The 15,250-nt window shown below is 43.5% G+C and overlaps 1 protein-coding gene across 1 annotated transcript in view; it reads right to left on the minus strand.

The window, feature by feature from the left end:
• Positions 1-5,688: 5,688 nt before the first annotated feature.
• The window catches only part of LOC144141860 (myogenic-determination protein-like), a 79,280-nt gene continuing 69,718 nt past the window's right edge, over positions 5,689-15,250 (minus strand). Inside the window, exon 5 of the mRNA XM_077673344.1 lies at positions 5,689-6,441. Within this exon, the coding sequence (XP_077529470.1) occupies positions 6,347-6,441 (95 nt within the window). The 3' untranslated portion in view covers positions 5,689-6,346. The remainder of the gene's footprint in view (positions 6,442-15,250) is intronic.

The following is a 15,250-nucleotide window of genomic DNA, read 5'->3' on the forward strand; positions in this document are numbered from 1 at the left end:
TCCATTTGGACGTAAAATTCAGTTGGGTTTTCCCGCGTTCGCTTAGTGGTCGCCATCTGTTGACACCTTGGGCAACTGTGCGTCTCCCGTAGGAGCCGGTGTCATCTATACCTATAAAAGAAGTGCCCGACTGACTGACTGACTAACTGACTGACTGACTTACTCAGCAACGCCCAGCCCAAAATGTTACATCTAGAAACTTGAAATTTTGCGAGTTTATTTGCGTCATTGAGTAGGTGCTCACTCAGGCGGCTTTTTCAGAAATTGCACTCCTAACCGCGGAAAAGGGCGAAATTGTGGTTCCACAAATTCGTGATTTTCTCGGTCACCCATTCACATATCGAAGCGCTATTTGCTGATATATGTAGACCTTTAGAATATCTAAAAAGCAGTTTTTGGATTTCGCCCTAACCTACACTGGCGAGGTGATTCTGCATTCCGGAAATAAAATGGTGTTCCTAAAGATTCTCAAATAAACCTTTCACCCATTCGGTCGCGGGTTCGATTCCCGGCCGCGGCGGCCACTTTTCTGATGGAGGCGAAAAGCAAAAACGCCCGTGTGTACGAGATTTCGGCGCACGTTAAAGATCGCCAGGTGGTCAAAATAAATCCGAAGCCCTCCACTACGGCGCGCCTCATCGCCTGCGTTGCGTCGGCGCGTTAAACCCTACAATCAATCAATCAATCAATCAATCAATCTTTCACCGATTCAGTTCTCCAACTGCTTTTTGCTGGCATATGTTACTCATACAAATCCACAGAACAACTTTTAAGGATTTCGCCTTGCGAAGCCGCTAAAATGGCCAAATTGTTTGTTACAAATGACACGGCTGACGAGCCAAAAAGGACTAACTGGTTATGCACACGTCTAGCTAAACTGCTATTTCAAACGGCTACAGATTTCAAGCGCACATTCTGATTGCGGTGTTGGACGACAAAATGTCTGAAAATTTTAAAAAATCCACCATGGGGAGAGGGAAAAGCGGTAAAATAGTTTTTCAGATATTAATTTTTTTGCCGCCCGCCTTTTGAGATATCGAACTGGTTTTTGTTGAGATAGGCAACTTACTCAGCAAAATAAACACTATTCTACAACATTTTTCAATGACACCCTCCCAATAGAGGGAAGCAGGATTTCTGGAAAACACTGTGTTCTTACACATTCCTAAATAACCACACTGCCAGTTGATATCTGCCAGTCGTTTTTTCTTTAAAATGCTGCCCATTTAATTGCCCAAAAAGCAATTTTAGTATTTTGTCTCAACATGCCCCTAAGAAGGCAAGCGAAATTTTTTAATCTGCATCCATTTGTGCGTAAAATTCAGTTGAGTTTTACCGCGTTCGCTTAGCGGTCGCCATCTGTTGACACCTTCGGCAATTACGCGTCTCCCTTAGGAGCCGGTGTCATCTATACCTATAAAAAGAAGTGCCCGACTGACTGACTGACTGACTGACTGACTGACTGACTGACTGACTGACTGACTTACTCATTAACGCCAGGCCAAACTGTTAGATCTAGAAACTTGAAATTTCGCGAGTTTATTTGCGCCATTGAGTAGGTGCTCACTAAGGCGGGTTTTTCAGAAACTGCACTCACAACCGCGGAAAAAGGCGAAATTGTGATTTTGCGAATACGTGATTTTCTCGGTCACCCATTCACATATAGAAGCGCTTTTTGCTGATATATGAAGCCCTTTAGAATATTCAAAAAATTGTTTTTGATTTCGCCTTAAACTACACTAGCGAGGTGATTCCAGATTCCGGAAATAAAATGGTGTTCCTAAAGATTCTCAAATAAACCTTTCACCGATTCAGTTATCCAACTTATTTTTGCTGGCATGTGTTACTCATACAAATGCACAGAACAGCCTTTAAGGATTTCGCCTTGCGATGCCGCTAAAAGGGCCAAATTGTTTGTTAATAATGACACGGCTGACGAGCCAAAACGGCCTAATAGGTTATGTACACGTCTAGCTAAACTGCTCTTTTGAACGGGTACAGATGTTGGAGGTCACTATTTCTGAGAATTTTTCTGAGCGTAGCAAACCTCAGCCCGGTTTTGCTACGCTCGCTCGGACTCTGCCTGACTAGACACCGTGACCGTATGCAGGTGTCAATAAACGTCACCACATTTTTGGTGGAGGTTGCATGATTTAGATCGCCGCAACACCTGAATGCTTGGAATTGCGAATAAGACTCCCTGTCAGCGACAAAATGGCGCCAACTCCCGAGCAGCCTATCATGTGCTCCGGTATGCTCCGGCCACGAGACCCGCCCTTCTTTAGCGGCACCGATGAGCGTGATGCGGAAGACTGGCTTTCGACCTTCGAATTTGTGAGCGCCTACAATAAATGGGACGACATGATGAAGCTCAATAACGTCAGCTTCGATGTTACGCTATTGGCCGAGACATCGCTTAACAACAGATCTACCTTCACTTCTTGGCCAGACTTCAAATCTCAGTTCACGAATGCTTTCGGACGTCTGGCAGTTCGCAAGCTACAGGCCGAACCGCGGCTGCGTGCGCGAGCGCAGCAGGCAGGTGAAACATTTACCAGCTACTGTAATCCATCGTTATAACGAAATCCTTTTACTCAAAATATCGCCTTTTTCGAAATTTCTTCTGGTCCTAACCAAAAAACATGCATTTTAGGCCACATTACTCGAAGCGCACGAAGAGCTGGACCCGCTCAGAACGAAGTGGCGAGCGGAGGCGTCGCCGAGCGGCGGCCACCCACTGGCGAGTCAGGCGGTCAACATGGCGAGTTAACAACCTGGTGTTTCCCCGACGATTTTCCCTAGCCGGTCATGCTCGCTTCGCGCCATCCGACTGTGGAGAAATAGTCCAAATGCGTGGTAGAGTGAATAAATTTTGTTCTTAGATATTGGCGCGAACGCCGACAGTCGAAGCGCAAAATTAGCAGTGTCATCGACAGCGGGGTGCCGAAAAACTCTTGCAATTTTCACGGCTGCACACCTAAGGGAAAAATTGTCCAGTGATCACGCAAAACCCTAGTGCAAAACCGATTAGTTTTTGTGGTTGCGCCGTGTATACCCACAATAGCGGTTAATCGTAGTTTTTTTAGCTTAACAAACAAACCTCAGGCTTGATCCACGGAATTAGCGACGCTTTCCAGAGCGAAACTCTCGTAGCGTTCCGTGACGCCCGCGCCCACACCCTCCCCTACAAAAGTGGCCACTGCCTAATCCTCTTCATTCGCTTTGCAGTCTGCGAGGCGTTCGAACGCCAGTTACTGCTTGGTCAAATTTAGAAGGGGTTTCCCACGACCTGTAAGAATATGAAACAGCCAGAGCTCACTGCCTGCTTTGAACCTGAATAAATTTTGCTTCACTGGATACATTGTGTTTTTATTCCTCGTACTTGTGTCGCAATTTAAGTTTAACTACTTTAGCTTTTGTCCAGTTGTCCCTTATATCGAAATACCGCTTATAACAAAATTTTTCACAGTCCTGCTTACTTCGTTATTACGAGGGATTACTGTACATATATATATATATATATATATATATATATATATATATATACTGGAGGTCGTGGGTTCGGATCCTACCTGGCCGACCCTTTTTCCACTTTCTTTCTTTCCAAATTCTTTATCTGTTTCAATTACCCACCACATCCTCCCCTTTGCTTTCCGAGGTTTTCTTGAATGCCAACCCTTATTTCTGTCTTTCTTTCAACGAACCCCTCATTTCCTATTCTGATTCGCTACATATATATATGTATGTATATATGTATATATATATATATATATATATATATATATATATATATATATATATATATATATATATATATATATATATATATATATATTAGAGCACTGCACGGGCCCGGGCCGGCCCGAAAGCCCGGGCCCGTGCAGTGGATATATATATATATATATATATATATATATATTAGAGCACTGCACAGGCCCGGGCCCGACCCGGCCCGCGGGCCGGGCCAGGCCGCCCGAAGTCGAATATTGGCGGGCCCGGGCCGGGCTCGGGCTCGATGCCGTGGGCCCGGGCCGGGCTCGGCTTGAATTTATAGGCACGGCCGTTAATAGGTCCGACGTGAAGTGTAGAAAAGAGTATCAAAATGAGTATTCTTGGTTTATTTTTGCGCGCTTCTTGCTGTTCGTTGTACGCATTATTTTAAAAACGTGTTTTGTAAGGTCTGATGCTCACTATACTATAATTTTAATGACATTTCTTGTACAGCATCAAGATTTTCTATTTTGTTGTACAACACACCAAAGATACCATTACAAGGAATGCCCAAGAGAGGTAGGACTTAATTCAGACATTCTGGAGCTGTGCACCTATGTCTATGTATGTACACGTGTGTTTTAGATATCGCACCAATCAAAATGCGGCTGCCGTGGCCGGGAATCAAACACGCACGCCAGAGAAACACCACCGGTTAACGACCGCTGCATGTGAAGTACTTCAACGCGCGTACATACTCGATGGTTCAAATGCGGATCGAAAAATTTCAGCAACACCAACTTGTGGCCGATACAACCACGTGGAGTTGCCAAGAGTCTGGTCATCAAAGGTGATGATGTCTCTCGTGTAAGAATACGAGCTATTATTACGGCGATGTGGCGTGAACTGCATACGGTGCAAGCTAAACTATGTGCACTTTTAAACCCGTATTTTTTGCGTTTCAGTTCATGACGTGCTTGTACAGACTAGATGCCCCGTCTGATCGCCCGGAAAATAAAAAAAACAAACTTTCTTTAGCGTCAAAGACCTGGCCTGGTCACACACGCGCGGGCCCTCCCTAGGCCAAAAAATAAATTACCGGTCCGGGCCGGGCCCGGGCTTGAGATGGCGGGCCCGGGCCGGGCTCGGGCTAGGTGTTACGGGCCCGGGTCGGGCTCGGGCTTCGCAAAGCGGGCTTGGGCCGGGCTCGGGCCTTAAAATCAGGCCCATGCAGTGCTCTATTGTGAGCTGTACACTAGAGCCAACGAGTTTTGATTGATCTTCACTGGGTTTATACTCCCAGTTTATCAGAACGGAACAGCCGACACTTCAATCGTTGCAATTCGACTCCATAAACCAAAAATTTGCAACCCGCCCAACTGCTGCTGGTTGCTTTTTTGTTTGTGCATATAAACAATTCATAAATTGGCTCGTGACTCATTCTGGTGGGGCGCTTCGCGTTGGAGGTTTATAATGACACAAAAGTATCCTGATTAACAATGAATGCGTCGCCGGCTACGGCTGAATAGAGTGGGGTGACCACGTGGCCATTTGCATTAGGATAGGGCGAACGCAATTGTTTTGCCTGCATTACTTTGTCAGTTATTTCTATGTTACGTTTAGTTTGATACACGCAATGGTTTCTCTTGCTATAATTTTTCTAGCTACATTAAATTGTAACATAATTTGGTTGTGCGTTTGGTTTGGTGCACCCAACAACTCCTCTGGCCTTCAATTTTACTAGGACGTGTATCGCAGTTTTTGTGTAACATCGCTTTATTTAAACTTATACCTTGGCATATGCGCAACTGTCATGTTGGTGATGCTTATGAAGTTGGTGATGCTTATGCCAACGCATGAAACGGTAGAAAGCAACTTCCTTAAATTGCACACATGTGGTCTAAGCTGATCTGGGTGTGACACTTGGGCCCTAAATGCAATTCGCCTGAAAAAAAAAGCACGAGTATTTTCGGGAAACACATTTCATTGTACTTTTATTGCATCAAACTAAAAGCCAAGACAAAATATACTTTAAGTACGGAAGAAAGCAACACTTGGTGTTAAAAAACCAAATGTCTTGCTAATGTAATTCATAAATTTTCCCATGCAATGGTTCGCTGACGCATGTAATGTTCCTGAAACCTTATCCTATTCGTAGATTGAGCTCCGTTATAGATGGAGAGATATTATTATTATTCGTCTTTCGTTGCGATGTTATTTCCACGCTAATGCCTGAAAATACGGCGACCAGGGTTCTAATCCCTGCGCCTTTTTTCCACAAAATTTAAACGGGGACTGTGTTCTCCGTGTGACCATAAAGTGATCAAAAAGCTTTCTGTCAGAAACACATTGGTGGAAAAGTGTGCGCTGCATTACATTTCCTCTCCCCACTTTGTTCCGTATATAAGGTCGTTTGAACATTAGCACTCGTACGGGTTGTGACTTGGCTGAAGTATGCTTGACAATAATACCACGTTTGCTTTGTGATTTTTGTTGGAGTATTATCCGCAAACTAGTTCAGCTGCTCTTTCCTTGTGTCAGGCTTTTGTGCACCATTGTTTTGTAGATTGCTAGTGTTCTTTAGGACATATCAACTTCCGCGGGTTTATTTGTCCTAGCGATGCTGCAGGAAAAGTCAAGGCCGGCTTCGTGTGCCGTTCAAGCTTTGTACTATCAGCGACAGCCTGTCCAGACTTGACACAGCGCCCGGTAGGTCACACGGTGCAGGACCTGCGTACCAAAAGAAATGAAATTGTTCATTAAAAATTCTAAATAACTTGATGTAACACAACTAAGCGGAACCTGTTACATGTCTATGTGATTACGTATATTTTCTGGGAAAATACAGTTCAAGGTAGAAATGTTACTTATTTCAACTCATTTATGATCCTGATTGTTGAATTTTGTCACATGCTGAAACGGGGTAACAGGGTTTTAAGGCGCAATAAAACGCATTTTGCCCCCATTTTTTCTTGCGCCTTTAAACCCTCTAATCATGTCGAATCAACTGGCCCACATCAAGCTGTTGCATATGAGGTCATCGACTTGGTGTGATGACACATGGGATATGCCAAGTAAAGCGTAGTCCTTCACGTTACTTGGCGCTGTTGTGTGGGTTACACATGTTTCTATATATTTGGATTGGTCTTTAACAAATACAGGATGTCTTATTCACGTTAGGCGTTTGAGAATTGCACAAAATCATCAAGCCATGAGCAATATTCGTACACCCAGGTGATTATTCAACCCTAAAATATAAATTGAAACCATGCAACGGTACTACGTAATAACTTTGAGGGCATGGGGCTTTTTTTTCCTTTCAAGCGTGCACTATTACAATCACTGTGAACTGAAATGACCAGGCACGTGGTTTCTGTTATCACGTAGCCCGTGAATGATCGTTCTCTTAGCGAAGGTGGTTGTACCTCTCGAATGCGGTTACTAGACGTAGGTACCGTGCTTTTCCCAAAGGCGCTAATAGTTTAGCTGCACTTCGGCCCGGACACGCCTCCTTCATTCCTGTGTACAAATTAGAAGACATGCACCCACCTATTCATGCTTAAGAGTGGCTGTGATTACGCCCTAGGGAGGGGTAATCTAGCAATTCACAAAACTGTCATTTAAACCCGATAACGTGAAAACAACTAAAGGTTTTGCAGAAACGCAAGTATACATGCTCTGATACCTATAGAATGATGGATCCTGCCTACTTCAGGAACTTTTTAGTAGGGATCCAGTGTTAGAACGTTAAAGCAAAGTTCTGGAGCCGCTTTTTTACATCTCAAATTTACGGGCTTTAGGAGCCAGTCCTGTTTCCATGCGTGGCACCCGTTTATTGAAGACAAAGTCGTGTTTCGAAGAAGTGTGCTAAAGTCAAGGTGGCTCTAAACGACCCAGGTGTGTGGGTACGGTAAATAGCCGTTGATGCGCTAATGACCTAAAGCGTCTACGCCCATGTCACCTCGATTAAAGCTTGAGCCTCCGTCATCACCCGGCGAGAAACCCCCATAAATATCGTGCCGTTAAAATGCCCTTTCCACAGTACGCTCTCTCCTAGAGTGTTCCCGTGGCGCTGCGTCGCTTTTCGGATTGGCACAGAAGGTGACGTTGGATCTGGGCGTTCTTTTGTCTTCTTATGTCACTGCTCATTTGAGATATTGTTACTTATTATTTCGGTCTTTTACTTTTGTTAAATTCCGTCAACTCCCACACAGGTTGTTTGCACTCATAATTTGAGCTTACAGAGCAATATCCTACGGCTTTTTCTATAATAGACCCTTCGTAGCATGGGCCACCGGTACACAAAGCGATACTTTCTGTTAGCACAGTCAGCCTAAGCAAAACTCTCAAGTGAAAGTTGGCTTGAGAAAGCATTTTTGACACAGACATTATTATTCGTTCATTCGCGGCAAGCAATTGCTGAAATCAGAATGGTCCCCAAATAACGGAATTTTGCGTTGCTGTTACGTGAGTGAGACAATCAGATATGAAAATGACCTTTTCAGATTTTTTCGTAATCTTCCAACACGATTGTTCGTAGTGGGCAATTATGCAACCAAACCAATCGCGGCAAAGCGAACTGATAGCTTTTTACAGTAATATTATAGTAAAACTAGTACGCATAAATGTTACCCTCTTTATAGCATCGCTGAGATGTAGCAGCAGTAGCAGCAACAGCAGCAGCACCTGAAGCACGTAATCTCCTACTCAAATGAGTGGAGTTGTCACTACGCATATACCTTTTACATGTTTTCAGCATTCGCTTAAAGAGTACGACTACTGTAACCACAAACGACTGACATTGTTTCATAGTTACAGCGAAGCTGTTAATCTCTGATAGGCCGTCAAATGTGTGCTTAAACAAAAAACCCTGGCAGGACCCAGTAGTTCTCGCCCAAGACACCGAGAAAGTGCATTATGCCAAGCAGGCATGGAGCATAGAACTCAAAATTCGTGTATAGAATATAACTACAACACAAGCATCGAAACTGCGTGATGGATGGTAAGGCACCGGTGAACAATGTGACCCCCTCCCCATGTGTCTGGTAAAGATTAGGTTTGCGGCTACCCTCAAAAGGTGAGGGGCCTTGACGTCATTTGAGGGCTACAGCATGAGGCAGGCTCGGCAGGACTCAAAAGTTCTCAAACGAGACGCACAGCGCATGCGTCAGGAACCAGATTTTGCACCAGAGAAACCGAGTACAAGCGAGAAGCCCGCTGAGACAACGAGGAACATTGCACACCGTTCCCCATCAGCATGGGTAGTGGTTTTCAACCGCTTCGCTGAACGTCCACTTTCGCAGGTCGGGATGGCGTCCATTCCTTCCTGCCATTTTTCATGCGGATGGGTTGTTGCGCATACAAGGCCAGATATATGTATGCTTAGCATAGGGCTCGTTTTTGTTCACGACTGTAGTGCCTCTTGATAAAAAATGTTACATTTAAAGGGCTTGCAATAAAATTTACTATGATTTTTAGGTAACTGGGAATATATTAATATATTTGGTTTATAATTACCGGACAAAAATTCTGTGCTTTGCAGTCTGTGGACTAAGAGAATCGGCGAAGCTGTCGTGCGTAATGTTAGAATCGTATTAAGCGTATAATTGCTAAATAATTTATTTTTAAATAATTTATGTAAAACAAGAGTAAAGTTGTTTCTGTAGCAATGCTTCCCCCGTAGATGGACATGCACGGATATCCTACAGTAATTCTGCAGAGTTTACAACTTTATTGCGAACTAAGTAACTAGGACAAGAAAATGGAACTGTGCGGAACATTAGGGTAGTCTTTCTGACCAATTGTCATATAACTTGTTTCGGCATACTTTCGATAACGCAAAGTCGGAGCCGTTTTCTATAATTCTACCTCCTCCTTTTAAGCCTACCCTTCAAGACCCGGTCTTTTTGGATGCACGGATTGCCTCGTGAAAACTTGGGCGAGTTGGTCATGCATGTTGAACCACAGCGCAAACGACGAGACAAAGGACGAGACAAAGCGCTTCGTGTGTCCTCTTGCTATCGTCCTTTGTCTCGTCGTTTGCGCTGTGGTTCAACAAGGATTGCCTCATCTGACGGTCGAACGTGACGAGCAACTTGTGGTATTGCTCCTACTCTTCCGTTGCTGGCGGTTATTCACTGTGCAACCACCGATGCGTGAAAGCCAGCTTACAACCAACATATTACACTGATCCCCTAAAGTTGGCTGCACCTCTAAGCACAAAGGCATTGCTGAGTATACATTTTTTGAGGGGCAGTATAGGCCGTCTTGTGTCAAAATACAGACAATACTAGAGCATTTTTCTTATTTTTAATAATGATTTTTACACTCCAAATGTGTGGCTTACAGCTTTACGCCCCGGGCATTTGTGCGGGTGCCGCAAGGCTTCGCTCCGCTCGCCTCCAATTTGTGTCTATGTCGCTCTGTTGCTGGAGATGATCTGCTAGATTCCTGCCAAAGACAGCACTGCTGCAAAATGTGTTACCACGTTTGTAAGAGTGAAAATGTAATGTTATGAGGTGTGCATTGATTGATTTCTCTTGGGCCTAACGTGGCGACGCTACACTGGCGATGATGCGTTCCGTAGTAGAGTGCTCCGAAGTAATTTTGACAACCTGGGTATCTTTACTGTGTGCCAAAATATCGAACACATGAGCGTTTTCGCTTTTTGCTTCCATCAGAAAAGCGGCCACCGCAGTCGGGAAATGAACCCGCGACCACGGGTGTACCTTAACAATGGGATACGCCGGAAACATTTGAGGCGACATACAGCTTTCAGTTGGCAGAGATTGTGAAATCAATTGCTGGCTTAAACCGCCGTAATAGCGCTGGCCTATATAAGTTTATCTCTGTAAGTTCGTTTATTTAGCTACAGTGAATTTTTCTCCGCGCTTATGATACTTTCTAGTGGCAGGTGTTAACTTATTTTGCCCTCCCCTATTATATTTGTTTGCTCTTTGAAGATAGTGGCAACCAAGTGAAAAAAGCACCACGATGCAAACAAAATTTGTACAAGGCATGAATACTGCTTTTTGATGCAGCCATTGCATCCTAGTGTGCATTAAAAAGATGTTATCATCGTGAAATTGCTAAAACATGGCACATTCAGGTTCGACAGTGTGTTGAATATCACTAATTGGCTCACACTTTCAAAGTGGTTTTCGCATTGCAGGGTGGTTTCCGCAAGCTTGTCAGCTGACTGAGCTAATATCTTTTCGGGTAGCCCCCCCCCCCCCCCCCGGAATCTCCCCCCGCCCCCAAACCCCCACCCCGCTCCCTCGACCCCAGCTATTGCGTAGAAAATTATTCGGAGTGGAACTGTCTCCTTGGCCCCATGTTCGCCGGCGTTAGCATGTATACCCGAGCATCACAGACGTTAGCCTTTCGAGGGTGACTAATGACGTTAACAACCTCTTAAATACAGTAGTGAACCCTGGAATAGGAAGCAACGAAAAGTCATTATTTTTGAGCAAGATCTAACTCTTCTCGCGCGAGGGCAATAATTCTTACAAGAAAATTTATTCATTATTCTAATAAGTAGGGAGGGTATGCAAATGGCGTTCATTTTGGTAGCGGCTATTGTTCGAGTGGTTCTTTAAAAAATTTGCATCCTCTGAATATCTGGCTTTAGCCAAAACGCTTATTCGCTTTCACTCACATTTCTTTTTCTTTTTGTAAACGCGGCTCCTTTAAGAACTTTCTAACCAATGGTTTATTTTAGCATTTATTCTTAATTATAGGTTATGTTCACTAGTTAAACCTGTTTATTTTTTTTACTTTTAAAGATGGCCAAGTTGTTCTGGTGTTCAGACACGTTTAAAAATGGAAGGTATAAAGGATAAAATATTATCTGCAGATTTGCACTGCAGAAGTCGAAATTGTTTTGTTGTTCGCAGAATCCGTTTGATCGAGATTCTAGTAAAACGTAAACCAACGTAAAGGACAACGGTGTTATGACATCGCCAGTCAGTCCGTCAAGCAGATAATGATAGAATGGTTTCTGTGACGGATGTAAAAATAAATGTCGCGAAATCCATCCTTCCGTTAAATAATGGCGACTTGTACAAACAGTGTAACCAGGGGTATTCGTTTGGAATGGTTTGCTACTGTATAGATTTCATGGGTGCCTTCTAACACATCGCTCTTTGACCCACCTACAAAGCGCAACCACTGCAACACAAAAAGCCGGGACTACCAAACCTCTCGGTACGTCAAATTTTATGTGCTTGTCCTGTGTATATTTCAGGAGCTCTGTGTTCTAAGCTGTATGTGATTCCACCTACTGCCCTCCCCGCCACCGCCGACGTCTACATTACATTCATTCGTGTATTGCCAGAGGAGGTAGTGCAAAAAAACGAGGTCGCTGTTTTGTTTAAACTCAGAAAATACTCAGGCAGAGTGTGTGTGTGTCTTTTTACTGCCATTTTAGGTCGAATTTATTGTTTGGTTCATCAATCAGGATTGTTTAGTCTCAGGTCAGCCATCCGTTGGGTACGTCTTCCCTGCAATTTAACCTAAACTTGTTGATTTTGCTCATCGGTTCTTATTGGCGACGAAGTTGCTTTGAAAGCTTGGCAGTATTTTTGTTACGGCAATTATTTCAGGCTTTGAACTTTTACTTACAACCACCGGCTTTCTCGGCCAGCTCTAACTGACAAATAAGAAATGGTTGTACAAACACTTCTGCCCACCAGAGGTTGGGAAGACAACACACACACATGGAACAATAATTGCATGCCAACAAGTTTCCAACAAGACAACCTTAGGCTCATTTAAAGCAAACACTGGTACATATTACCGGTAAGTAGTGTTTGCTTCATATTATGCCTGTTATTTTCTTTGCATGCACTTAAAAGGCGTGAAATGAATCTGTATATCTGCGCAACGCCTACCTTCCAAGCGTTGTCAACATTCCAACCCCGCTACTACAGCCACCGTGTTACGATACAGGCCCCTAGTGAAACAACGCAACGCGCTGGAAAGAAATGTGGCAAACACGCGCCAATTCGAGAAGGCGCTGTACTGGCGTCATAAACTCCTGATCGCTTGGGTCAATACCCAACCGATTTCGAAAGTGCCGGTTCCGTTACATGGTGGGCGCAGAATTTTTTTTTGGTCACAGGAATCCGCGACAAAACTTGAGACATGAGTAAATATACCTCTACTGGTCGTATAACCAACATTCTCTTTATCAAAGCAGACAAAGAGCCGCCCACGGTGAGTATATTTACAATACGAAGTAAATGTATATCTCGTACTTTGTTAATAAGCCAGCAGCGGATTATGAAAAAAAATTCCTCTCCCGCAATGAAGTTCCACTTCACGTATTTTTTTCTTGTATATGAAGCTACACCGCTTTCAATATCATTTCCCATTATGAAGCAAAATTATAATGTACCTTTCTTGGCTTATAGGTTAACATTTTCCATATATTCATGCTGGGTGCAAAATATTCCAGTGAGATTCTGTGGTGCGTCCAAATTACTGGTGCCATGCAAGATAACAAGTATGATATTTGTGATGGTTTCATTCTTTAGCAGGAGATATTATTTATTTTCAAATTTCTGCACAGTCGGTACAATTGTTTGAATGGCGAATACTCTCAACGATGGGAAACCATGCCTCAAGCATAGAAAGGGAAACAAAACGTCCAATGTCACGCTAATACGAATCATATTCAGAGAAAAATTACTCGCAAAAAAATCTTTTACAAGCACTTCATCGCTAATGCCACAATTCTTTGTGTAATGAAACAAATATATGACACAAATAAACAGTGGCTTGCATCCTGAACTCCGATTTTCACAATAAATTCATTTATTTTTAAGATTCTAATTTACGGCCGCAAAAGCATGTCCATATATGCAAGCACTAACTGATGTAATTAACGCCAATAAGTTAGTGCAGTTTATGTCAGCTTAGTCTTAAAAGTTACGGAAAGGAATACATTTTTCAACTTTTTTGGGGGGTTTAGAAATAATTATTTCACAGCAGACAAAGAGACCGAATGACGGCTTTTCTTTTGCAGATGGCGCGGAAAACAGGAAAGAAACGGCTAGAAGCGCACAAAGTTATACGAGCTAAAGCTGTCTGCTGACAGCTGCCTGCAGAGCGAAGCTGTGAGCGTCGCTGAATCTGGATGGCTCCCATAAAAAACGCCAGGGAACATAGCTGCTGTGTCTGGTCTCCGAATGCTCCCCCGTGTGCGCGTGTGTTTCTTTGCTTGATGCTCGCAAAGGACGCGTCACCAAGCAGCAGAAGCTTCTAGTTTGCTTTCCAATTTGTCGCTAGACTATGCAGGGTGCTCCAGTGCAACCAGACGGCGTTTGGAGGCTCATGCTGCCTCTGTGGTTGATGTACGGTCGACTGTAACGACAGTTCCATGGCTCCCTTCCAGATGCCTTGTTGCTTTTTCCTGCATATCGTTTCTGTGGCAGCGTGCCGGCCGCATAGGCTCTGTTTCCTCATACCTCTGTCTATAGATCTGAAAACTGGTACGAGCCGGCATTATATCAGAATGATATAATAAATATTTTGTCTCGTATTAGAAAAAAAAAGAAACTCTGCCTTTTTTCAAAACAAACCTTAAGGGCTCTTCGGTCGGCAATAAAACGATAAATGTGAAACGATGCGTATAACAGACCTAACAGAACCTCCGCAGTGCACGTTTTGAATAAACTTTGGACAAAGGAGTCTGGCTGGGCCATTGTTGTCATGTATCGCGACCAATCCCATCTTATTGCGAAAAACGTCTCCTTGGGCTGCATTCAACTTCAGGGAGTTTCTTTTCCACCGTAGAAGGTTGGCGTTTTGATAGTACTCGCCGTGTTGCTCAAGGGAATACGAAGTTTAATCGAAACCAAAGCTGTAACGTGCGTTCACAATGTTAACGTAAAGAAAATCTGTAAAATAAGGATAACCTCACTAAATGTATAAAATTTGGGAACTCTTTTATAGGCTGCACAAAGTATTGTTGGTTTTACTTCCGCGAAGAAATTTTTATTCTATGGCCAAATGTTACAACCTGAACTAACACCTTTTTGATCGGGGGGCCAAAGGAAGTTTAGGGAAATAGAAAGGGAGTACATATTCACGTCGCCCTGGTACGTTGTAGCTGGCAACCTTTTTTCATTAAGTGAAACTGTGAAGTAGGGCTGGGTGTCGAAACTTTTAACCCGATAAACTGGAGGTAATGAAGAAACAATAGACCAGTAGATGATGGGAGTGTGGTTTGAAATTACAGAAAAAAATAAACTTTCGGGTTTATCGTTCTCCTTTTTTGACAACTTGTCATCAACACAATAAAGTTGACACAGTCGTAATATTTATAAAAAAATTAGCTTGAATTCTGAGATGCGGAAGTTTCCCACAAATTAATACAGAATTTGCGGGATGCCCTCGTTCAGTTTTTCTAGCTGGGTCTAACACTCCCTTGCATGGCATATGTGTGAAGCGAATGCATATCATCTTTTCCTCAGCACAATGTTTCAAGGGAGCCTGCCCGACGCCTTTCTTGTCGTCACTATAAGCTTACCATTTT

This window comes from Haemaphysalis longicornis, unplaced genomic scaffold (genome assembly GCF_048455015.1).
Source record: "Haemaphysalis longicornis isolate Haplotype H1 unplaced genomic scaffold, Haemaphysalis longicornis Haplotype H1 scaffold_6, whole genome shotgun sequence".
Taxonomy (NCBI): Eukaryota; Metazoa; Arthropoda; class Arachnida; order Ixodida; family Ixodidae; genus Haemaphysalis; species Haemaphysalis longicornis.